This window comes from Lutra lutra, chromosome 9, assembly GCF_902655055.1.
Source record: "Lutra lutra chromosome 9, mLutLut1.2, whole genome shotgun sequence".
NCBI classification, from domain to species: Eukaryota; Metazoa; Chordata; class Mammalia; order Carnivora; family Mustelidae; genus Lutra; species Lutra lutra.
Genome location: NC_062286.1, coordinates 115,375,995 through 115,401,966, shown reverse-complemented (window position 1 = coordinate 115,401,966; position 25,972 = coordinate 115,375,995). Strand labels below are relative to the sequence as shown.

The following is a 25,972-nucleotide window of genomic DNA, read 5'->3' as shown; positions in this document are numbered from 1 at the left end:
CCCTTCCTGCAGGAAGTTGGATACACTTAGCTTTGTCTGATCAACAAGTTTTCCTGGTAGTCTTTTAGGGAATCAGTGATCAAGAATTATAATTACTATGTGCTAGGGATTGAGCTGATGGTTTTGTAGAGTAATCTTATTCTGTGCAATGTTTAGTCTCACGTGTTCACATTTTACAGGCAAAGAAGTAAGAATTAGAATTTGAACAACTTACCCCATGTTACATGGGGAATAAGTAGCAGAGACAAACTCAAGATGTCGGATGCCAGAGCCTAAGAGTCGAACCCCCTGCTATGACCTCTGTTCTAGGTGTTATTGTAAGGACCTATTTAGCCAGAGCGACTCCATCTTGGGTAAATAGCTATTTTGTTGTTTGTGCAGTAAACTTAAATTGACCCTGCCCCCCAGAGAAACTTACTTAGAAGCAAGTGCAAGAAACCAGTAAAATGTAGTCGGCTAGTTCCTGATAACAGAGCCCAGAATACAAGGAAGAGTCAGGCCAGATGGAGACATCTAATTAGTACTGTTTGTAACAGTGAGAGGTCTTGCCCAAACCAAAGTGACTCCATCTTGGGAAGGATGACCATCTTATTATTCACACTGAATATGTTAACTGACTAAGCCTTCCCAGAAAGTACTGTTTGTAATGGTTCCTGGTATGGGGTAATCTTGAATAACAAGTCACCAGACCGGATGGAACTAGCCAATCAGCAAGAAACACACAAACCCGGTGGGTTGAGATACCAAAATATGGGTTGCAGTTTTACCCAATAAAAGGTAGCCTGTAAGATGGGCGGGGGGTGGGGGTCACTCTCTTCAGAGACGGCCCTGGCCGGTCAGTCTGACTTCTAATACTTGGCATAGAATAAAGCTCTACATAACTTTCACTCTCTCTCGGTCTCGATCCTTTGATAACGGACCCAGCATTATGACTATAGAACAAGTTGCTCAAAATCCCAGTAGCTTAAACATTTTTTTCTTTTGTTTTTCTTTTCTTTTTTTAAAAAGATTTTACTTATTTATTTGACAGACAGAAATCACAAGTAGGCAGAAAGGCAGGCACAGAGAGAGGGGGAGGTAGGCTCTCTGCCAAGCAGAGAGCCCAATGTGGGGCTTGATCCCAGAACCCTGGGATCTTGACCTGAGCCGCAGGCAGAGGCTTTAACCCACTGAGCCACCCAGGCACCCCAGCTTAAACAGTTTTTTATTTTGCTTATGGATCTTCATTTCAGGCTGGGCTTGGGAGAGACAAGTGCTCCACTCCACGTAGCATCAGCTGAGGTGGCTCAGACGCTGGAAGCTGGAATCATCTGGAAGTTCATTCTTTCGCTTATCTGGCAATGAATGCTGTCAGCTGCGACCTCAGCTGGGCAATTAGCCATCACACTTGCGTGAGGCCTCTGCCTGTGACCAGGGTTTCTGCATGATGTGGTGGCTGGCTTCCCAGAGTGAGCATCCTAGGAAAAGAGATTTCCAGGTACAGCCGTATTGCCTTTCATAACCTTGCCTTGGAAGTCAGGCAGCATCCCTTCTGCCTCATTCTATCCGTCAAGGCAATCACAGAGCCCTCTCCAGATCCCAGGGAGGGGAAGAGACCCACCTATGGATGGGAAGTAGCCAAGTCTGGAAGAGCACGGGACCAGAAATATTGATGTGGTCATTTTTGGAAACACAATGTTCCACAGACCCACATACGTAGTGTGCATGCATATAAAACCTGAAATATTATATAACAAATAGTTAGCTAAGGTTATTCTGGAGCAATTAGGGTACTTTTTTTTTTTAATTTATATGCTGCTTGGATTCTTGTAAGTGGTGTGTAGTACACTAGGGCAACACATTCTTCAAAGTCTAGTGTCTAATATCTAGAAGCTCATGCTGAAGGTGAGTATAGATACTGACCATTGGCTCATTCTTCTCCTATATCCATTTTCTGCCTCCTGCTGCTCTACTTTGTGCCTCAAGAGATGACCTCTATGATGGTATTCCCTGGATTCCTTTCCCCTCTGTCTTCTGGTTGGGGTGATCCTATGGGAGCTGAAGTCAGAGGGTGAGGGGAGAGAGAGGTGGGTATCTATTCTCCCCTCCCTACCTGCCAATGGTTCTCCTGATGGCCAAATTTCCCTATAGGCCAGGACATACGTTGGGGAGCCCCTCTTCCACAGCTACAGGTCTCACTGGATTCCAGTAATACTTCCTTCATCTCCATTTTTCAGAGATAATGGCTTGCATCTGTGGCTAGTACCTGGATCACCTCATCATCCCTTATGGGTTTCCTTAATCCTCTCTATTCCTCTATAATTGTCTCTTCATTAAACCCTCTTCAGTTAAGCCCTTTAAGTGTGCTCTCTGCTCCCTACCAAGCCCCAGTCCCTGACTGATCCAGTAAGACACTGATGGAGACAAACATGCAAACAATGACATTACAGTGTACTGACTGCTTTGAAAGCATGTATAGGAAAAGAATATTTTTTATTTTTATTTTTTTTTTTTAGGGAGAGATGGAGAGCATGAGCAGGGGAGAGGGAGAGAGAGGATCCCAAGCAGGCTCCATGCCCAGAGTGCAGCATAACGTGGGGCTTGACCCCATGACCCCAAGACTATGACCCAAATCAAAATCAAGAGTCAGACGCTCAACTGACTGAGACACCTGGCACCCCAAGAAAAGAAGATCTAGGTTTAATTTTTTTTTTTAAGATTTTATTTATTTGAAATCTTGCCATTTGCGATGTGGATGGAACTAGAGGGTATAATGCTGAGCAAAATAAGTCAATCAGAAAAAGACAATTATCATATGATCTCCCTGATATGAGGAAGTTGAGAGGCAATGTGGGGGGTTTGGGGGTAGGGAAGGAAAAAATGAAACAAGGTGGGATTGGGAGGGAGACAATCCATAAGAGACTCCTAATCTCACAAAACAAACAAGGTTGCCGGGGGGAGGCGGGTAGGGAGAGGGTGGTTGGGTTATGGACATTGGGAAGAGTATGTGCTACGGTGAGTGCTGTGAAGCGTGTAAGCCTGGCAATTCACAAACCTGTACCCCTGGAACTAGTAATACATTATATGTTAATAAAAAATTAAAAATTAATTAAAAAATTTTTATTTATTTATTTGACAGAGAGAGAGATCATAAGTAGTCAGAGAGGCAGGCAGAGAGAGAGGGAAGCAGGCTCCCCGCTGAGCAGAGAGCCCGATGCAGGGCTCAATCCCAGGACCCTGAGATCATGACCTGAGCTAAAGGCAGAGGCTTAACCACTGAACCACCCAGACACCCCAAAGATCTAGGTTTTAAAGAGAAGAGTCAGAGAAGTCTTCCCAAAGAAAATGATCCTTAAATTGAGTAAAAAAAAAGATAAGCCAGTGTTCACTAGTTTGTGAAAAAGAGAAGAATGTCCCAATCTCATGAGGTTTCCATGGATAAGGAAACAGGCCAAGAGAGGTTAGGTGACTTACTTGTGGCCACACAGGATGTAGCATAGACTCAAGCCATCTGCTTAATCCATCACACTACGGGAAAAGTTTATATTAGTTATATTAGTTGAGATGTTTTTGGCTGCAAACAACCAGGGGAAAAATTACTTAAGCATTAAGGAAAATATTTATACAATACATTTATATAATCTTGTTATATAATAACAAGAAGACCAAGGTAAGGTAACTCCAGGGCTAATTAAATGAAATCAAATGTTCAACAAAGTCATCCAAAAGATCTAAATAGAGGAATATGCCATGGATTGGAAGACTGAATATTGTTAAATCAATCCTCCTTCAATTGACTTATAGATTTAACACAATCACAGTCAAATTCCCACAGTTTATATGTGGAAATCATCCAGCTAATTCTACAATTTACATGGAAATACACAAGAGCAGCCTAGACTATATTGAAGAAGAACATACACTACTAGATATCAACACTTAATACCAAGCTATAGTAATTAAGTCAGTGTGGTATTAGTACAAGGAATGATAAATAGACCAGTGGAACAGAACTGAGTTTCCAGAAATGGAACCAAATATGTAAGTTCATTTTATTTCCAGCAAGGATTCAGTGGCACTGGACAAATGTGATATTCATATAGAACACAGGCTTGGGGGAAAAAATGAATATTTACCTCACACCATATATAAAAATGAATGTGATATACAGATCACAGACCTAAATGTAAAGGTTAAAAAGAATAAGGCTTCTCAAGGAAAATATAGAAAAATATCTCCATCATTTTAGGGGTAGGTAAATCTCTCTGAAACTGAGCACAAAAACAAACAAACAAACAAAACCAGAGCAAAACAAAACAAAAAAACCCTACATGGAAAACATTGATAATTTGGACTTCATTAAATATAAGAACTTATGTTCACCAAAAGACATTACTAAGGAAGTGAAGAAGCAATCTATAGACTGGGAGAAGATATTTGCATTCCATATATCTTATATAGAACTTATATCCAGACTATAAATGAACACTTACAAATCAGTAAGTAAAAGACAAAACAACTAACTTTTAAGAAGGGAAAGAGACTTAAACAGGCACCTCTTAGAAGAGGAAATGATAAAAATGCACTTGAAAAACTCATCAGAGAAATACAAACTAAAACTATAACAGGGTACCACTACTCACCCACCAGAATGGACAAAATTCTTTTTTTTAGATTATTTATTTATTTATTTGAGAGAGAAAGAGAGTGAGAGAGAGCATGGGAGGGGAGAAGGTCAGAGAGAGAAGCAGACTCCCGGTAGAGCTGGAAGCCACATGCTGGACTTGATCCCAGGAGTCTGGAATCATGACCTGAGCCGAAGGCCATCGGTTATCCAACTGAGCCACCCAGACACCACAGAATGGACAAAATTAAAGACTGGTGAGAGCACTTGTTGATGAGCACCTAGAACAATAGGAAATGTCACACACTTCTGGTAGGAGTAGAGGTTGGTTAAACCACTTTGGAAACTGGCAGTATCTACTAATTAATTGTTATTTATCCTATAACTCAGCAATTTCACTCCTAGGTGTACATTCAAGAGAAAGGAAGACACCCTTCCACGCAAAGATGGGTACATGGAATGTTTATCGCACCTTCCCCCCGACCCCCAATAACAGCCCAAAGCTGGAAATCGCTGAAATGTCCATCAGCAGGAAATGAATCAACAAAATTGTGGTACCACTGGAACACTACACAGGGATTTTTTTTTTTTTTAAGATAAACTACTGGTGTACATAAAAACATAAGTGAAGACACCAGCTTCTCACTTCGCATTTTACCATGCCTTTCACCCGAGACCCTTTCCAGCACCCTACGTTGGATAACGATGAGACCTACCTGGGAAAACTCCGGGCCTCCAAGAAACTGCCATATAAAAACCCAGCTCACCTTGCTCAGCAACAGGAACCCTGGAGTCGGCTCAGCTCAACTCCCACAATCACCTCCATGAGGCGGGATGTTTATTTTTTTGATCCTGAGATACCAAAGGATGACCTGGATTTCCGCTTAGCAGCCTTGTACAACCACCACACAGGGACATTCAAGAACAAAAGTGAGATACTCTTACACCAGGAGACTACCCAGGATACCCATGGAATCATCAAGACCCAATTCCCTGGAGAACTTTTACCCCCTCCTCCACCACCTTCCATCACTTCCTGGTCTAACATCAGATACTGGATCAACCCTAAGAAGGAGTCTATCCACAGCATCCAGGGATCCATAGTGTCCCCTCACACTGCAGCCACCAATGGAGGCTACTCCCGAAAGAATGATGGTGGCTTCTTCTCCACCTAATGTTAACAGGCCCCTGGACTAATTAATCATAGTGGAACATCTGCTGCCCACCTCCATTAAATAAATTTGTGCTGGATGAAGCCTGAAGTGTGTTTAAAAAAAAAACAAAACAAAACAAAAAAAAAACCTAAGTGAATGTCAAAGAAAACATGCTGAACAAGAGAAAACAAACACAAAACAGTTAAGTACTGCTTGAATCCATTTATATTTATTGCAGGAACAATAATTTACAGAGCTAGGAATCAGAACAGTAGAGGCTAGATATTGCCTGGGAGGGAGCGCGAGAGAACCCTCTGGACGGCTGGATATGATCTGCATCTCGACCTAGCAGTGGTTACTCGAGGGTATACATGCATAAAAATTTGCCACGCTCTGTACACTTGAGGTTTCCGTATTTTATTGTATGGAAATTACGCTTCCGGTTTGAAAACCTGCTACTGAGCATTTTCACTCTGCCATCCTTCGTGCGTGGGCTTTGTTCCCACCATAATCACAGGACGGCGGCTTCCATATCAAGGCATCACATAGCGTCAAGAATTTGGGGAAAAGGGAGAACCTCTGTTCCTGTGCCTCTTTGAAAAGTAAAGAAACATTCCGCAGAGACTTCCTTGCCTCTCATGGACCACAGTCTGGTCACATGTGCTGGCTTAACCCAACCACGGGCAAGGGAAGTGGGAGTGTCCTGATCGTAGTTTACCTCCCTCCTGGTCACATGGGAAAGAGAGGAAGACTTGCTGGGTCAGTGATAAACGCTAAGCTTGTAGAAATCGGTTCTTGAACAAGGAATTGGGTTCACCCCACAGAGGACACCTCACAGGGATAAAGCAGAATTTCACCCCTTACAACCTCTTTTTGTCTTTTTTTCATCTTTTTTCCTTAATGTACCTATCTTCATTGTTTTCCTGTTTAGGTGATTAATATTCATGGTAAAAGTTCAACGAGTATGTGAAAACCAGCTGTAATTAATTCTCCCCTACCCCATACCATGATAAGCACTAGTAAAAGTTTGATCTGTGGTCTTCCAGAATTTTTTTCTTGACATACATGTCATTTTATATATTTAAATGATTTTTCCACCCGAAGAAATAGAGGCACATCGTATTTGTCAAATACTATCACTCGCCTACACATTGAACCCTTTTTATCATTTTCTCTGCTGCAACCCTCATTATTCTTCAGGTGTCTAGTGGCCAAGTGCTTCAGGGAAGATAGCCCCCTCCCTGGATCCAGGGGTGAATTATGATTAGTGTGAAAGAGTGGTTCTGATCCATGCTGCCCATCAAAAATACCTAGGAAATTAAAAGATCTATGTGATGGGGACACCTGGGTGGCTTAGTCGGTTAACCCTCTGCCTTCAGCTCAGGGTCCTGGGATTGAGTCCCACACTGGGCTCCCTTCTCAGCCGGGAGTCTGCTTCTCTGTCTCCCTCTACCCTGCTTCCCTGCTCTCATGCTCTCTCTCTCTCAAATAAATAAAATCTTAAAAAAAAAAAAAAAATCCTATGTGAATTCCTAGGTCCCACCCCCGGAGAGATGCCCAGACCTCAGAGGTATTTCGGAAATACCTCTGAGGTCTGGGCATCTCTCCTTTGATTTACATACAGCCAGAAGCTTCCTGACCAGGGTAACAATGGTTCACGATCTGCTTATCTACTTCATTGTTGTGGGTTTTGGTTCTTATTACAGTTGTGGATTTGTTGCTTGTTTGCTCTCAGCCCCCCACACAAGTGCTGAGGAGAATCACTTGTTGGAGAGAAGGACTTGAGACGCATGGGGCACTTGAGGAACTCCATCTTGGAACCTGGAAAGCAGCTACTCTCCCCAGACTGGGAGTGCTGCAGAGCAAAAAGTGGAGATGCTAGAATTGGGGAGGCCCAGCTCAGCTCCAGGAGTGAGGGGTCCAGGGGTTGTGCCAAATGTGGTCAGTCAAGGTCAGGAGCCTCTGCAAGGGTCAGCAGGTGGGGAGATCCTGAGCGCTGGGGGACAGAACGGGCAGAACTGGAATTGGAGGCCAGGGAAGCCATGGAGGTAGAAATTGGCCTTAGGATAAGAGGGTCCCCTCCCAGTCTGGGCATAGCCCATTTCATCTCACTAAACAAGTCCTAAGAAACAGATGTCCTTAATAAAAATATCAAAAGGAGGGCGCCTGGGTGGCTCAGTGGGTTAAGCCTCTGCCTTCGGCTCAGGTCATGATCTCAGGTTCCTGGGATCGAGTCCCGCATTGGGCTCTCTGCTCAGCAAAAAGCCTGCTTCCTCCTCTCTCTCTGCCTGCCTCTCTGCTTAGTTGTGATTTGTCTGTCAAATAAATTTTTAAAAAAAGAACTCTTTAAAAAAAAATCAAAAGGAGGGGCGCCCGCATGGCTCAGTTGGTTAAGCAACTGCCTTCAGTTCAGGTCATTATCCTAGAGCCCTGGGATAGAGTCCCACATAGGGCTCCCAGCTCTGCGGGGAGTCTGCTTCTCCCTCTGACCTTCTCATGCTCTTACTCTCTCTTTCTCTGAAATAAATAAATAAAATCTTTTTTAAAAATATCAAAAGGAAACCTATTCCCATTATATTAATTGGGAAAAACTCAAAACTCTCAACAGATTTCCTGAAATTTTACTGAGGTAAACTCTGTAAAATGTATATATGTGTGTATATCCGTATACATTCATATACACACACATACATACCTACATGTATAATTTTTAAACTATCATGTTAGGGGCACCTGGGTGGGCTCAGTTGGTTAAGCGTCTGCCTTCAGTTCAGGTCATGATCCCAGGGTACTGGGATCGAGTCCTACATCAGGCTCCCTGCTCTGCAGGGAGTCTGTGTCTTCCTCTGCCTCTCCCCCGCTCATGTGCGCATGTACTCTCCCTTCCTCTCAAAAATAAATAAATAAAATCTTTAAAAAAAAAAAAAAAACAACTATCATGTTAGGAGCTGAACAGTCTGGGTCACTTGGTTGAATTTCAACACTTCTCCATGTATTTCTAACCTATCCATTTTGATTGGGATACAATGTGTGAAACTTTTTCTTTTAATAATTTTGTTTAAAATGTCCTAATGAGTTTTAGGACCTAAATATAAATGTTTTCTATATAAACAATTGCCCCCCTCAAAAGCATTGTTATTGACAGACACATCTACACTATCAGTTTAGGTATTATAACTAGGAATCATTCTAGTGGGAGAACATTAAGGAGGGAAATATTCTGCAGGATATGCCTGAATACTTGGGAGGTATCTCCTTACTCACAGCACACCCCCGTCTCTGTCTCTGGCAAGAGTCACGTAGTAAACACACCATTGTGTGTCGTAATTGACGTAAACTGTCCTCTATTGTTGGACATTTAGAATGTTTCCAGTTTTGCACAGCTGTAAACAAAGCTGCATTAAACATCTTTGTACAAACATCCTTTTGTCCAATTACCTCTTTGAGATAAATAAAATCCTTGAAATGAAATTGCTGGGCTGAAGATTCTACAAATTTAAAATTTTGATACGTACAGACACATTGCCCTCCAGAAAGGTGGTAGCAACTCCACAACTTCCCCACTGCTGGAACATTGAACATGCATCACAGCGGACACTGGCCCACCTAGATGGAGAGGAGAATGGATGGCTTTGTTAACATAGCCTTTGGAAGCAGAGAGCTTCTTAATTCAGGTACCAATTACATTTGGAAATGAGGTTAGCACATGGAATCTTCCCATTCATCTCTCTGGGAGTTTCAGGGTTCCATTCCTGGGCAGATGAAACAATAAAACAAAACTGGGGAAATGAAGTCAATGCAGAGCCAGGACATTTACCCTGATAAATGTTTTCATTTAGGACAGATTTCCAGGGCGTGCTTGAGCGCTGACTTGAAGGAACATCCACAGCAGACTCAGTCCCTGGCTGTTCCCCATGAGTGACCCTTCCTCCCTAAAACATACACGCCGAGACCATTAGCCCCCTTCTTAAAAGTAAATCATGATGCCCCGCCCAAAATGTGTGCTTGAGCATGATGCCCAGCCTCCTAATCGAACAATTGCAGGTGTCCACTATGCCCTAATGATGAGGACATCAACAATGATATAAAAGTTAGCACTTACATAATGGGAAATTACTGTTTAATGGGTATGAAGTTTCACTTTGGGGTGATTAAAGAAAGTTCTGCAGATGGATGGCAGTGATGGTTGCACAGCACTGAGCATGTACTTAATGCTTTGGACACTTAAGGATGGTTAAAACGATCAATTTTATGTTATGGATATTTTACTACAATGGAAAAAAATGTAAAAAAAAAAAAAAAAAAAAAGAATCCTGGCTTCCAGTTTCAGTCCAGCATGTAAGGAACTTGGAAGTCATCACTCTGTCCTGACAACAAGGAGAGATGCTGAACAAACTGAAAAATCAACAGCTCTTCTTGGATCTGTAAGAGAAATGAGGTCCCAGGGCAGACGGCTGCCCCCCCCAAATTGGACAGACAGGCAGATACAAAGAATCACAGTTCTCAGGAGCAGAAACCTCCCTGGGAACCAGTGCCAAGGCAGGAACACCTGAATGACAATTGACAAGTGGCAGGAGGCTCAGTGTGAATAAGACTTGAGGGATATAGCCTCTTGGGGGCCCCAGTCATGGGGAACCCCCAGACTTTTACGAGTTTTTCTTCTAGGAGCCTGACCAGGTTCTCACAGTGAATACTGGAATTTCAGTGAATATGGGTGGAAAATCCCTTCATGCCTCTCCCAGGGCAAGAGGAAATACACAGAACCACTCTGTTCTTACCATTGCCTATCCTAAAGAAAAACTATGTTACCAGAGCTTGACCTACTGGGGTCTTATCAGAGCCTAACTGACCTAGGGGAAGAAAACACCCAACTTCAGCACTCTCTAGCCATCTTGTCCCACTTGCGGGAAGGAGAAACAGAAATGCTTATGAAGTCCACAGCCCAGACACACAGCCTCATTAGAAGACTGAGACGTAATTGCAGGATGATAGCCGGCTTGCCCTCCCCTACACTTTATCACCACATCACTAAAGGCCTATTTACCGAAGTTTCTTTTATCTGGTCTGGATTTCAACAAAAAAATCGCAAGGCATACTCAAAGGAAAAAACACAGTTTGAAGAGACAGAGAAGACATCAGAACCAGGTTCAGATATAGTAGGATGTTGAAATGATCAGACTGGAAATTTCAAATAACTATGACTACTATGCTAAAGGCACTCATGGAAAAAGTAGACCACATGCAAGAACAAATGGGCAATGTAAGCAGAGAGACGGGCCTTCTAAGGAAGAATAAAAAAGAAATGTTAGAGATGGAAAACAGAAATGAAGTGGTGTCTGTCTCCCACCGAGACATGTAACATGAGGAATTCTTTGAAACTGAGCATAGGGGTTCAGATACAGAGTGGCTTCCAAATAATAATGTCTATTCCACATATCATGTGGGTTAGGGCTGGACCAACTTAAGTACTTCGTTCGTACCCTTCTCCTGGCAGGTGCTAGCATCTGGTGCTGACTCAGAGGGAAGGTACTGCCCTGACCTCACTTTCCCTTTACCAAGTTCAGGTTCAAGTTCACAGGATTCAGAAGAACCTCAGTAAACCCAGCCCTAGTAGGTAACCTAAGGACAGACGCAAAAAGAGTTTTAGTGATTGCCCTGTCATCCCCTTTTTCTTTTTCCAGTCAGCTCACTCTGCCTTCCACCAAGCTTTGAAGTGTAATTCAAAGGCGTGAGGTGATTTACTCCCAAACAGCTACCCAGTCCAGCTCTCAGCCCAATTAACAAGCACTTTATCCTGAGACTGGGCAAGCAGGAGCTGCTGGGAGATTATTACACAGCTCTCCAACGAGGCTGTTGGGAGAAAGGGGGCTTTTTCCTCCAGAGGCAGCAGACAAATCCCTCTGAAGGAGAGGAGGGAGGTGTGCAGAAGTTTGGTGAAGCACCCAGGGGGTCACCCGACCCAGACAGGAGGCTGGGAGTCTGGGAAGACTTCCTAGAAAACCAGTATTTCAGATGAGTCTGGAAGGAGGGCCTGGAATTAACTCTCCCCACAGGGAAAGGTGCTCCCAGTCAAAGTACCTGTGTTTACAGAGCCCAGAGGTGAGAAGGCAAAATATATGCAAGGAACAAGCCTGGGGTGAGAGCTTAGAAATCTAGTCAGTGAGTGGCCCAGCCCTTAGCGCATCTCAGACTCCCCCCAGAGAATATGATGTGTTCCTTCTAATCCAGTCATGAGCTTGTATAGACACCTATGGAGAATCTGCCACCCACTGTCAAGGACAGCAGGGATCTCAGGTTAAGAATCCTTTCCGTAAGTCAATCCTTCAGCAGCAGGTGCCCAAACAAGCCCAGAGAAGGCCAAAGTGACAACCGCCACAAAGCAATGGCTCTTCAACACTTTTCTTCCCTCTCTCTCATTCATTGGAAAACTTAGTGACTAATCATCTTTATTTCAAAGGGAGGCAAGTAAAAGCTGACTGAAAGCTTTGCAAGTATGGAGAAGGTTTGACAACGGATACGTTTCCCTGTAGAACAACTGAGTGTCCAGCTAGACTTTACGAGACGCCCCAGATGGCACGACGGCAGGTGTTGTCTCTGGGGCATTTGGGTTTCTTCATAAAAGGAAGCTCTGGGCGACTGCTTGGGGCAGGAGAGGAGGGGGGGATGTTGCCAAATGAGCCTTCATGCAAATATTTTGGAGCTCAGCTGGGAAGGGCTGAGGGTGTCATCATTCAGAATGCAGCTTTTTAGACAACCCCTATGTCTAGTTCAGCACCCTCTCCCCCATTCCCGTAAGCTTCAGGAGTGTGGTCCCAAAATCTGGAACCTCACTGGTTAAAGATTTCCAGAGATCAAACCCCTGAGGACAAGGGGTCTAAGTGCCCCATGACAAAGATTTTCAGTGAGTGCTCTTGTTTTTGGCACCCTCCCTTACCTCTACTTCCTGCAAAACCTGGTTCTGCCATTCCGGAGCCTTCCGGGATTCTGGGGTGAATTGGCAGTCCATCAGTATATGCCCCTTCTTGGGCAAGATGGCAGACGCTCCTCCATTCTGCCAAAGCTTTTGTCATTCCCCAACCCAATTTCTGTCTTCATTTCTTATGTTTCACAGTTAGAGATGTGTCCTGGTCTCGTCAAAGATGGAAGGGGTGTGTGCGTGTTCTCCTTATCGTATGAAGGGGATTCAATGAGAAGAGAACAAGATAGAGAGAAAACCCAGCCATCCTTGAATATACTTAACCCTACTGAATTGTGCACTCAAGCGTGGCAAAGACAGCACGTGTAATGTGAGGTGGTTTTTTTTTTTTTTTACCACAATTAAAAACGAAACTTAGGGGCACCTGGGTGGCTCAGTGGGTTAAGCTTCTGCCTTCAGCTCAGGTCATGATCTCAGGGTCCTGGGATAGAGCCCCGCATCGGGCTCTCTGCTTGGCAGGGAGCCTGCTTCCCTCTCTCTCTGCCTGCCTCTCTGCCTACTTGTGATCTCTGTCAAATAAATAAATAAAGTATTTAAAAACTGAAACTTAGCCATCTTAAAAGCAGAAGTCTCCCCATTGAGTTTTCTATGGATTTGGAGAACCAAACACAAGAAGCCATTTCCTTGAAAACCTACTTACGTGTAGAACATGAATATTTTGATTCCTTCTATACAATTTATCGAAACAATTACTGGGAGTACCTAGAGCAGTTGTTCTCAAAGTGTGTTTTCCAGACCAGCAGCATCAGCATCACCTGGAAACTTGTAAGAAATGCAACACCCACCCCCACCCCTGACCACCAAAAAAAAAAAAAAAAAGAAATGCAAACTCCCAGGCCCTAACCCAGACCTAGTGAAGCAGAAGTTCTGCAATGTGTGTTTTAAAGCCTTCCATGACTTCATAGTCCATATCAGCTTTGTGACAGCTGATACACAGCTAAGTCTGAGAACCATTCATCCAGTGCCATGTGGGGGGAGAAAAGAATGAAGCCAATATAGGCTGACCATCAAAGCAATGGTCTAGCTCTGTAACATGGATAAAATGTAAAGGAAATCGTCAAATGGGGAGAGAAGATAATTCATTGGGTGCCTTCCATGCAGCAGACACCATGGCTGCCAAGTTAGGTACTCAGTTAACCCTCACAGTTCCCTTGAAAAGAAAGAATTATTCCACCCATTCTACAGATAAGAAAACTGAGGCTTAGGAAAAGTAAGCAATTTAGCTAATTAAGAAGGATTTCAACCTCAGTCTGTTAATTCCTTAGGTCCTTTTCTTTCTTGTTCCCATTGGCTATAAGGACAATAAAGAAAACAAGGTTTCTTCTCTGCTTGCTAAAGCCTTCTCTTCCTCTGTCACCTCCTCTGGGAAGTCTTCAAAAGAACTGGCTTGCTCAAAGTTAACCTTCTCATAACACTTTGCACATACCTTGGAGTACTTCATATACATTATTAGAGAAGTTCTCAAATCTTTGGTGCCAGGATCCCCTAGAAATCATTGACATTCAGAGGCAAATGAACCTTGACCTAAACTTCACAGTTTATATAAAAATTAACTCAAAATTTTTCATCAAAAAAGGACTAGTGGTAGAACGAAAACTTACACAACTTTTTAAAAAAGATCTATTTATTTATTTGAGAGAGAGACAGAGAGAGCAGGGGAAGGGGCAAAAGGAAAGGGAGAGAGAGAGAATCCTTAAGCAGACTCCTCACTGAGTATAGAGCCTGATGCAGGGCTTGATCCCAGGACCCTGAGATAAAAACTCCAGCCAACATCAAGAGTCAGCCACTCAACCGACTGAGCCACCCAGACACCCCAACACTATACAACTTCTGGGGGAAAAAGAAACTTAAAAAAAAAATCTTCACGACCAAGGGCTGGGTGAAAAGTCCTTAGTAAAAGCATTATCCATTAAAAAAAAAAAAAAAGTTGGATCATGCAAAATGAAACTCTTTTGCTCCAAAAAAGGCCCTGTAAAGAGGACAAAAGCTGGGGTGCCTGGGTGGCTCAGTGGGTTTGCCTTCGGCTCAGGTCATGATCCCAGGGTCCTGGGATCGAGTCCCGAATCAGGCTCTCTGCTTAGCAGAGAGCCTGCTTCCTTCTCTCTCTCTGCCTGCCTCTCTGCCTACTTGTAATTTGTCTCTCTGTCAAATAAATAAATAAATAAAATCTTAAAAAAAAAAAAAAGAGGACAAAAGCTGGGGTGCCAGGGTGGCTCAGTTGTTAAGCATCTGCCTTTACTCAGGTCATGATCCCAGGGTCCTGGGATCAAGCCCCGTATCAGGCTCTCTGCTCGGCAGGAAGCCTGCTTCTCCCTCTTCCGCTCTCCCTGCTTGTGTTCCCTCTCTTGCTGTGTCTCTATCAAATAAACAAAATATTTAAAAGAAAAAAAAAAAGGACAAAAGCACTGGAAGAAAATATCTGCAAATTACATATCTGACAAAGGACTGGCATCGAGAATGCATAAAGAACTCTCCAAACCCAAGAGTGAGAGCAAACAATCTAATTAGAAAATGGGCAAAGAACATGAACAGACATTGCACTGAGAAGAATATACAGATGGCAAGTAAGCACATAAAAATATTTTCAACATCATTAGCCATCAGGAAATGCAAATTCAAATCATAATGAGCTATCACTACACAACTATCAGAATGGCTAAGATAAAACACGGTGATAACACCAAATGCTGGTGGAGATGCAGAGAAACTAGATCACTCATAGATTGGAATGTAAAATGATACAGCCACTAAGAAAAAAAATTATGATGACTTCTTACAAAATGAAATATGCTTACTGTACTACCCAACAATTATATTTGGGGGCATTCACCCCAGACCAGTAAAAACTTCTGTTCACCCAAAACCCTGGGTGGCTCAGTTAAGCCTCTGCCTTCGGCTCGGGCCATGGTCTCGGGGTCCAGGGATCAAGCCCCACATCGGGCTCTCCGCTCAGCACGGAGCCTGCTTCCCCCGCCCCTCTGCCTACCTCTCTGCCTCCCTGTGATTTCTCTGTCAAATAAATAAATAAAATCCTTAAAAAAAAAAACAAACCCTGTACATGAGTGCTCATAGTGACAGTATTTGCGATAGTCAAGAATCAGAAAAAATCCAAATGTCCTTCCCCAGGGGCATGATTCAGTAAACCACAGTCCACACCATGAACACCAGTCAGCCAACGCTAGGGGTGCACTCTGGATACACACAACACCCGGGGTGGATTTCAAGGGAATTACACAGAGTGAAAAATCTCATCTCGAGAGGTTACGTAATGTATGATTCCATTTATAGAACTTTCTTGATGACAAAATTAATAATAGGGAGAACAGGGGTCTGGGAGGGGATGGGGAGGGAGGCGGCTGTGGGGACAAGAAGGTAGTGGGAGAGATCCCTTGATAGAAGTGTTATACATCTTGAGTGTGGTGGTGGACACACAAATCAATGCATGCAAGAAAGTGGTGTACATTAAACAGGCGCGCGCGCACACACACACACACAACTGGTGGAATCTGGATAAGGGAGTGGGACTATATCACCGCCAGTCTCCTGGTTGTACTGAAGTGAGACAGGACGTTCGCCATCAGGGGAAACTGGGTGAAGAGTACACAGCCTCTCTGTGCTGTCTTTCTTACAACCCCATGTGAACCTACCGTGATCGCAAAGTAAAAACTTAAAAATATATATATATATTGAAGACTACACAGAGATTTTGTTGCTGTGGGTCACATTAATTGGTATCTGCTATATGAGAAATTAAAATGGAGATATCTTTTAAGTATCTATTACCTTTAAAACAATAATAAGATCAAATCATTTTTTATTTTTATGAAATATATTTTTTGAAAAGTAGTGAGAAGAGTGACACTGTTGTACAAATTTACAAGTTCTCTTTAATGTCTGGCTTCACAGACAACTGACTCTCCTGTCTGCTGCTGCATTATAATATGTTGTGATATAAGATAACGTGCAGTTTCTGGAAAATTCCACTGTACACACATGAAAAATTAAGAGTGAAAAGGGCAAATAATGTCTTAGTGTTATTATGGAAATAGTTTGGCCTTATGGATCCCCCTCAAAGGGTCTCAGGGCCCCCCGGGCAGTCCTGGGACCACACTTTGGAAATTATTGCATTATTGTGATCATTCTTTCATAGATTTGTGTCTGCACTTAGTGAGTGAGGACAAGGAGAACATCTTTTTCATCTTTGTATTCCAAGCACCTTATACAGTGCCTGGCAAAAAGCTGATACCCAATAAATATTTGATGAACCAATGGAATATTAACAACTTGTTAGCCCTTGGAGAGAGCGAGAGAAAGCGAGAGAGATCACCCATCTGATTGACAATATAGGCTTTAGACTTTTTAGTTCTGAGTCAGAATAAAGGTCAGAGTGTTCTGGCATAGCTTGGTCCCAAAGAACAAACATCGTTCTGAGAAACCAGGAGGCTCCTGGGGCATGAAACATGGGTTTGCAAAGACGGCGTGGCCTTTTGAGAAAGGTCTCACTGTGTCACCATTTCTCACAAGTCTTGACCTTGAGGCCTCTCCACACCATTCAGAACAAACATGGGGAGATGGGGGTTTCGTGGGTTGTGTGGAGACAATGAATTCTTTCTCTTGCTTTATCATCTTCCTACACCTAACCCCCAGGTCATCTTCCACAGCACCCACTGCTGGCCAGTCTCGGTCCACTTGGTCCAAAGCCATTCTGGGAAGAGAAAAACAGTTCTACCCACCATTCCAGATCACAAATTTGTTCTTGTTTCTCATCTAAAGAATTCGCCAAAGCACAATTTAGCAGGGAGCACACAAAACCCGCTGAAGCTGACTTAGAGTTGCCACTGAAAAATGTTCGTTAGAATCCACTCTGCGTCAGACACTGAGCCAGACCTGTGTAATGTTCCACCATGACAAAACTCATGCTCCCCAAGCGCCCCATGCGCCCCCTCATCCCACTCCCCCCCCCCCGCCCCACCCACCAAGGAGCTCCAGCTCCGGTGGAGAGAGGACTTGACTCTACACTAGCCAGCAACCAGGGCTCTGAGGTGGTGAGAGAAATCATCTCTCCTAGGATCAGGGAAAGGGGGTGCATTTGATTTTGTCCTTCAAAGGCAGGAGAGGGCTGTTGCCAGGCAGATGGAGGAGAGCACACCGGAAGGTAGCAGATTAGGGAAGATAGTCAGTTGTGTTCACACAGACCTCAAGTAACTGTGGCTTAACAAAATGGAAGTTCCTTTCTTTAACCACAGTCCAGGCTTTAGTGGTCTAGGGCCCTGTGGCGACCCCACCGTGTCAGGGACCCAGGCCCCTTCTCTCCTGATGCTTCACCATACCCGATGCCCAGCCCTCATCTGTTCTAATGGTTCATGACTATATTCCAGCCAGTGGAAATGGGCAAGTGGAAGAGCAGACGCGTTCTTTCCTTCTGGGGGCACCAGCAGGAAGTTGCACACTCACTTCCTGCTCACACCCCATGGGTCAGAACAGTTACAAGGAAGGCTGGGAAATGGGATTTCCAGCTGCAAGCTTCCGTTGCTATATAGAAATTGGGCGACTGCTAGGGGTTTCTGCCCCCCAGCACGGAGGTGAGAAGAAAGTGCAGGGAGGTTTGAGGAGCCTGTAGCTAGATGTGTTTAGAAGTTGTGGGAAGGAAAGGGAAAGGTGAGTGGGGGGCTACGATGAAGAACGGCCACTTCGTTCTGTAAGTCAGGGGTGCCCAAACGGGAGTGCCCATCAGCAGCACGGGATGGCTTTGTTGAAGCCCAAATGCTGAGCCCCACCCCCAGGAAGTCTGATTCAGCAGGTCAACGGTGGGGCCTGAAAATGCACATTGCTAATCAGTTTCCAGATGTCCCCCCCCCCCCCCCCCCCCCCCCCCCCCGTGCTGCTGATCAGGAACTCTGAGAAAGGTGGGGTCACAGAAAGTTTTAAAGAGAAGAGTGAGATGTCAAGGTCTGTATTTCAGAAAACTGATTCTGTTCAGCGATAGGGAACGAGCTGTACCAAAGCCTCCCGGAGCACTAGAGCTTCTCACCCTCTTGATCCTTAGCGTTCCTGCGAAATCTCACTCAAGAAAAACGGGGATAATAAAGAACCTGCAAAGCAGAGTTCACAGAACTCCAACACTCAAGGGTCGCTTCCTCCTTCCTGGTGGGGCTCATGGCGTCAGCATCACCCTGGACCCACCAGTTCTTTGCATTGTGTACAGAAACCTGGATAAGGGTGAGGGTAGGCAAGTCCTTTTCCTCCCTGGACTTGGGTTTCTCCACCAGTAATAATCATGAGGGTAATTTACCAACCCAGGAGCCAAAGACTGTTAGATGGCACAGATCGAAAAGCTGAACAATGTCCCAAGGCTGTGGGGACTCACAGACCCACTACGCCATGGGTTGGAGAGTAAACTGGACTCCCCACGAAGGCCAACTTGACAATCAAATCAGAATTTGAGATGCCTATGCCCTTTGACCCAAGAGCTCCATTTCCAGGAAATAAGCCTAGGGATACACTTATGTTTATGTGCAAAAGACAAGTTGTTCAATGCCCATTGTTCGTTACGGCAAGAGGTGGGAAACAACCTGAAAGTCACACACAGAACGCTCATTAAATAAACCATGGGGCATGCACAAAAGGAATAATGGGCAGACCTTAAAAATAAGCTAGATCTAGGGGCACCAGGTTGGTTCAGTCAGTTAAGTGTTTGCCTTTGGTTCAAGTCATGATCCCAGGGTCCTGGGATCGATCCTCACACAGGGTTCCCTGCTCGGTGGGGAGTCTGCTTCTCCCTCTCCCTCTGCCCCTCTCCCCGCTCATTCTCTCTCTCTCAAATAAATAAAATCTTAAAAAAAAAAAAGAAAAAAGCAACAAAAAATAAGCTAGATCTATGAGCCAGTTTATCTCTCATAGATAGATGTGAGGATGAAGATGACGACGATGGCTAGAGAAAGATATATGTGTGTCTGTGTATCTCCCTTTCTCATATACATATATATGATATGTGTGTGTAGCTCATATGATACACATATGTATGATACATATATGACTAGGGGCTAAATACTGTCCTGACATGCTGCCATTTAGAAAAATATACATGCGTCAAGAAGATCATACACACACACACACATGAATACCCATGTAGATATGCTTATGTATCTCTGGAAGGATTTGGAGAAACAGGTTGCCTTTCAGGATAGGAAGTGGAACAGAAGTCCAGGCTGAGAAGGAAACTTACTTCTCATGGTAACATTTGTTTGTTTTCAACTCCCAGTATGCATTATTTATTTAACTAAACATACAAACAATGTCTTGTGCTTTACATGCTTTATCTCATTATATCTTCAGAACAACCTAGAAGGAGAGTACTCTTACTATTCCCAAGGCACAGGGAGATTCACTCATTTGGGGGAGGGATGTGGGAATGGAAGGAGCCTTGATGTGTAAGGTTTGCCAATTCCCACAGGGTAACTTCTCCCACCGTGGCTAATTTCACGCTGCCGGTGTGATGTCACTGAGCAGAGCTGGGAAGAGATGCATGCACATGATCAGCTCTCCTGGGCCCGGAGGAACCAGCTCCAGCACACACCTATGAGGGTCCCTTGCACTCGGAAGGAAGACACTATAGACTTCCCACTTCAAACCTGAAAGGGTCGCCTTTCAAGAGCAAAACAAATGTAAGTAAGTAGATCACTTCAGGACCTAAGAGCAGCTTCCGGGGATCTTTAGACAAAGATCCGGAGCATTTATTTATACTGTAAATAACCTGCCTTGTTCTGCAATGGATTTCAAACAGAAACCCAGAAATTAAAATTAAGCATCTGGGTTTTATATTTGCAAATTGCTCTGCCATTCTCTTTATGAAATAGCGCACACAGTTATACAAGCAGAAGGCAATAAAAGAATAATAAATTAATCAGTGTTAGCATTCTGTCAACACAGCCCCACAGACTTACCAGAGCCAGCCATCTAAATTAGGAAGTTGGTTTAGAAACTTTTCCAGTGCTTTAATGGGAAAGGTGGGGGCGAGAGGACCAGATACACTTGGGTTTGAGCTGCATTCTAGCTCTGCCACCTGCTAGGAATCTTGGGTAAGTCACCTTACCTTCTGCATCTCAATTTACACATGTGTCAAGTGAGGACAGTGGCGCTGTGCGGATTTGCAGACAGAGGCACCATGTTTACCAGGTGAGGTTAACCTGTGGTATGTACCTGGACATAAGGCAGGGTGTTTTTCCCTAAAAAATTACCCCAGGTTATAAAGTGAGAGTTGCCTTATATTTAAGTTCTGACAAAGGCTTACAGAATGTTACATATTCCCTAGACTCTCAATTAGTTGGTTTTAAGCAACAAAGTATCCTTTGAGGAAGACCAATTTATAGAAGTCACCAATAGAAGTGATTTTAAAAAGAAAAAAAAAAAAAAGCAAACAATGTCTGATACAGACATAGTCATTATCCTGGGAGTTAGCCTCACGCCCTGTATAATGAAGCCAGCCTTCTAAAGATGACTTTAAAAGCAGATATAAACCGATAGGACCAATGGAAAAACAATAGTGTCCTAAGATTAAGTGAATCAGGACTTCGAGGTTAAAATCTTTCAGCAAGAGAATCAATACAGGCTCAAAAAGTCTTGCATCACACACAATTTCAAGAGGAGTGAAATTTATGTGATCTAGAAAGTGAGTTGGGTGATTCAGAAACCATCCCTGACAATAATAAAGAAGCTAAAATCAAAGACACACAGGAAGAGAAGGAATAAAACTGGTTTGTGAAATATGAGAGTGGAAAAAAGCCAGTATTTCCCAATTAAGGTATTATTTATTAATATATATTTAAATTTATTTGAATAATATCTTAATCTTGAAAGTACGTGCCTACCTAAAATAATAAATATTACACATAGACATTTGATTATTTCATCTTCAGCCCTAAGAATTGATATATTCAAGTGCCCCCCCCCAAAATACTTTCCTTTCTGCAATCTTCTTATTGTGAAAAATGAGAGGGTCGCTTTATATTTCGGACTTCCAAATACTGGGAGAAGTGTGTGCAGGCACTTAAAACTCAAGATAGTTCAGTGTGATTTGTGACAGGTGCTGTTATGGTTGTTAATACTATTTTTATTATGATTGTTCCACCACAAGCTGGGCTCTTTGGTTGTGCTCCTCAAAGTACTTACCTAGATTAGCGTTCCCTGATCTTCTACTTCCTAGCTGTGTGATCTTGGGCAAGTTGCCTAATCTTTCTGGGCCCCAGATATTATTTCTGTTATTATTCAATATTTATTATTATTTTTTAATTTTTATGTCTTTAAGATAGAAATAATAGGAGTACTTCTCAATAAATTAGTATATATGTAAGAAGTGTTTGAACCAGTGCCTGGTAAGTGCTTCTTAAATGTTATTACCATTATATTCACCAACAGAGAACTGTATTTATAAACATGGCAGTTTTCCTCACAATGCGGTGAGATTTTATCAGCAGGGAACTTGTCTTGCTCATCCAGATCCCCAACTCACACAGAGGGCCGAGTGCCCAGTAAATGTTGGCTGAACCAGTAATGAGTTCTATAGAGAGAGGAAGGCGATGTGCAATGCTGGGGGCCCAGCACAGCACCTGGCTCACAGGTCATTGCAACGGACAACCCTTGGAGTTGGATACCTAGAGTGCAGCCTCATTCCTCACTGGCCAACTAAAATTGAAAATAAAATTACAGTGCAACACAGCTGGGCAAAACTGTAGACTGGGATTGGTCCCACCACTATGGAAAACGGTAGGAAGGGTCCTCAATAAATTCAATATAGACCTACCATAGGATCTGGCAAGTCCACTTCTGAGTGTTTATCCAAAGAAAACTAAAACACGAACTCAAAAAGATACATGCACCTCCATGTTTATGGTAGTGTTATTTATAACAGTCAAGATATAGAAACAACCTAAGTGTCATGTCCATTAATGAATGAATGGATAAAGAAAATGTGATATATGTATATATGAATATATATCTATATATATCATATATATTATATAGAGTAATATATATATTATAGATATATTTTTCTAGATCTGTAGATAGGAATATTACTCAGCCATAAAAAGAATGAGATCTTGCCATTTGTGACAACATGGACGGAATTTGAAAGCCTTAATGCTAAGTGAAATAAATCAGAAAGAGAAAGACAAATACTGTATGATCTCACTTATATGTGGGAACCTAAAAAAAAAAAAACAAAAAAAAAAACCAACAACCCAAGCTCACAGAGAACAAATAAATGGTTGCCAGAATTGGGTGGGTAGGCGACCTGAGTGAAGGGTGTCAAAGGTACAAATTTTCTGTTAGAAAAGAAGTAAGTCTTGGGGAGGTCACGTACAGCACGGTGACTATAGTTAATAATACTGTATTACATATTCGAAAGTTGGTAAGAGTAAATCTTGAAAGTTCTCATCACAAGAAAAATAATTTTGTAACTATGTATGATGATAGATGTGAATTAGACTTATTGTGGTTATCATTTCATTACACATACAAATAACGAATCCTTACATTGTATACATGAAGCTAATATTTTATGTCAATTAGATCTCAATTAAAAAAATAAGACTATAGGGAGCCTGGGTGGCTCAGTCGTTTACTGTCTGCCTCCGGTGCAGGTCGTGATCCCAGAATTCTGAGATGGAGCCCCGCATTGGGTTCCCTACTCAGCGGGAAGCCTGCTTCTCCCTCTCCCACTCCCCGTGCTTGTGTTCCCTCTCTCACTCTCTCTCTCTCTCTCTGTCAATTAAATAAACAAATATGTAAATCTTAAATAAAAATAAACATTTTTAAAAAGACTATAGACTGGATCTTTCTGACTCCACACTGAGTTCCTTCCTGACAGGAACTGGCTGTTGTTCATCTCAATCCCCCTCGCTGGCAAACAGCAGGAGTCCGTCAGTACTCACGGAGCAAATGAGCGATGAGGTGCACTCTGCATTATTGCACAGTGCTTTTTAACTGAATTTTATTGTTTTATTCATCTCTATAAAAAAAAGTGCCTAAAAATTAATAACCAGGGATGCCTGGGTGGTTCAGTTGGGTTAAGTGTCTGCCTTTGGCTCAGGTTGTGATCCCTGGGTCCTGGGATTGAGTCCCACATTAGGCTCCATGCTTGGCCAAGAGCCTGCTTCTCCCTCTGCCTGCTGCTCCCCCTGCTTGTGTGATCTCTCTTCTCTCTGACAAATAAAAAATAAAATCTTCAAAAAAAAAATACATTGAAAGTTTAAATTATACAAAAATGTTGAAAGTAGAAGAATCGCCTGAAAGGAATTCTTCTTGGCATCTAGAGTATTATTTATCTAAATGTTCCTTTATGGATGCATGAAACTAACATGTAAGTACACATGGGCTTATCATGTGATGGTTTCAGACCACAAATCAGATATGCCTGGGTTTAAAATCAAGCTCCACCTTTCTAGTGGCATGGCCTTGAGAAAATCACCCCTCTCCATGCCTCAGTTTCTTTTTCTTTTTATTTATTTATTTATGAGAGAGAGCGCTCTGCAGAGGGAGAGGGAGAAGCTGGCTCCCCGCTGAGCAGGGAGCCCCACATAGGGCTTGATCACAGAACTCTGGGATCATGACCCCAGCCAAAAGGAAGGCAGACACTTAACCCCAACTGAGCCACCCGCCCGTTTCTATGGAAAAATGGAGATGATGAAGCCCTCCCTCTAAGCTTATTGCAATAAGTCTAAACAGAGCACTTAGGCTAGCGACAAACACAAAGAAACAACTCCGTGAAGACTAGCAGTTATGAACTTACAAATATATATTAAGACAAAATATGAAGTCCCATTATAGATCCTAGTTTACATTTCCTTTTTTTTTTTTATGTAACAGCATGTTGTGACGGTTCCTGCTAGTACATACAGAGCTAATTCCTTCTTTTTGATGGCTATGTTACATTCAAATGCATATGTAACTAATCCCCGTCTGCTACCTGAGTATTTCTAACATTTTACTATTACAAATAACCACAATAAAAATCCTCATTGCACACATATTGCTCCACCCTTGGGGAAGTATTTCTCTAGGATAAGTTCTAGAAATGGGACTGCTGGATCCTAGTGCATGAATTTTTAACTATACGAATAAACAATGAGTTATCAAACTGCCTTCCTAAAAGGCTGTATCCTTTACACTTTGATCAGCGAGTGTACTTTGTTGCCTTGTGGCTGTATACACTTCAGCCAGATTCCCCAACCATTTCTTTTGAATGTCCCAGTTGTTAACAGAATCTGGGACTTCGCCCTGCTACTTCTGCATTATATTCCCTTATCTTTCCCCCAAACCATCAACAACTCCTAAGAACCTAGCAACCAATTTTCTGCAGCAAATGTTCAGGTATATAGCCTGGCGGAGAAGTTTTATACTATTCCCAGACGGGAGAGAAAGCAAGGTTGGAATTCCTGAGCCTTTTCGGAGGCCAATAGGAAGAACAAATGAAATTAGAACAATCCATTAAGTTTGGGAAACCGGGTGCCGGTATCTGCTTCCATCTTTGTTTTCTGTGACTTGGACCCTCGTTAAAGAGACAAGAGGCCACCTTTGCGGAGTCTTGCTGGGGACCGGATGTCTCCAGCGCGCCGAGTCCCCAGGGTGGTGATTTGAGTACTTAACTACTTGCGGCTCTTGTGATGCTTTAGGTAATAATAGAACAACAGGTGGGCGTCAGAGACGGAAGCTGAACAGCGCCACCAAGAGGACAGGCTGCCTTAGTGGTAGCTAAATCCCTCGCCCACTTTCATTTTTAATTTTGATTTTAATCCAAGTAATAAATATACACAATGGTTAAGAGTGAGTAAGTACTACAAACCAGATCCTATTACAAGGCTTATAAGAAGAATGACACCTCCAGGTCTCATCCATGAAGCAGTAACTCATTTTGTGGATGTCTCTTCAAACCTGTTTATAGCGGCACTTCCAAGATTTTTTAATTTTCGGCTTTTCTATTAACTTACAGCAATGGAGAATAAGAACTTAGTTTTCCTCTCTCTCTCCTCTCTTTCTCTACACACACACACACACATACACTCACACACACACACACACACACACCCGCACACATAGACACCCTCTCCAATTTTCCCCAAATAATTACAGCATAATTTTTGGTTAAATCAATGGGCTGTTTTTACATTACAATGACAATGTAATATTATTTCCAGCTAAGTGATGTAGTTTATGATGATTACAATGTTTTTCTTCTAAATC

General features: G+C 42.9%; 2 protein-coding genes across 2 annotated transcripts in view; one reads left to right on the top strand and one right to left on the bottom strand.

The window, feature by feature from the left end:
• Positions 1–25,972, bottom strand: part of PDYN (prodynorphin) — a 105,763-nt gene that overhangs the window by 69,876 nt on the left and 9,915 nt on the right. The window lies entirely within an intron of this gene.
• On the top strand, positions 5,245–5,834 carry LOC125108752 (protein CFAP276-like). The gene has a single exon (XM_047745024.1). The coding sequence runs from the start codon at positions 5,263–5,265 to the stop codon at positions 5,776–5,778; it is 516 nt and encodes a 171-aa protein (XP_047600980.1). The 5' UTR covers positions 5,245–5,262; the 3' UTR covers positions 5,779–5,834.

Bases quoted from the DNA above. Each gene is read 5' to 3' on its own strand.
- LOC125108752 (XM_047745024.1), top strand. From the start codon at position 5,263: ATGCCTTTCACCCGAGACCCTTTCCAGCACCCTACGTTGGATAACGAT.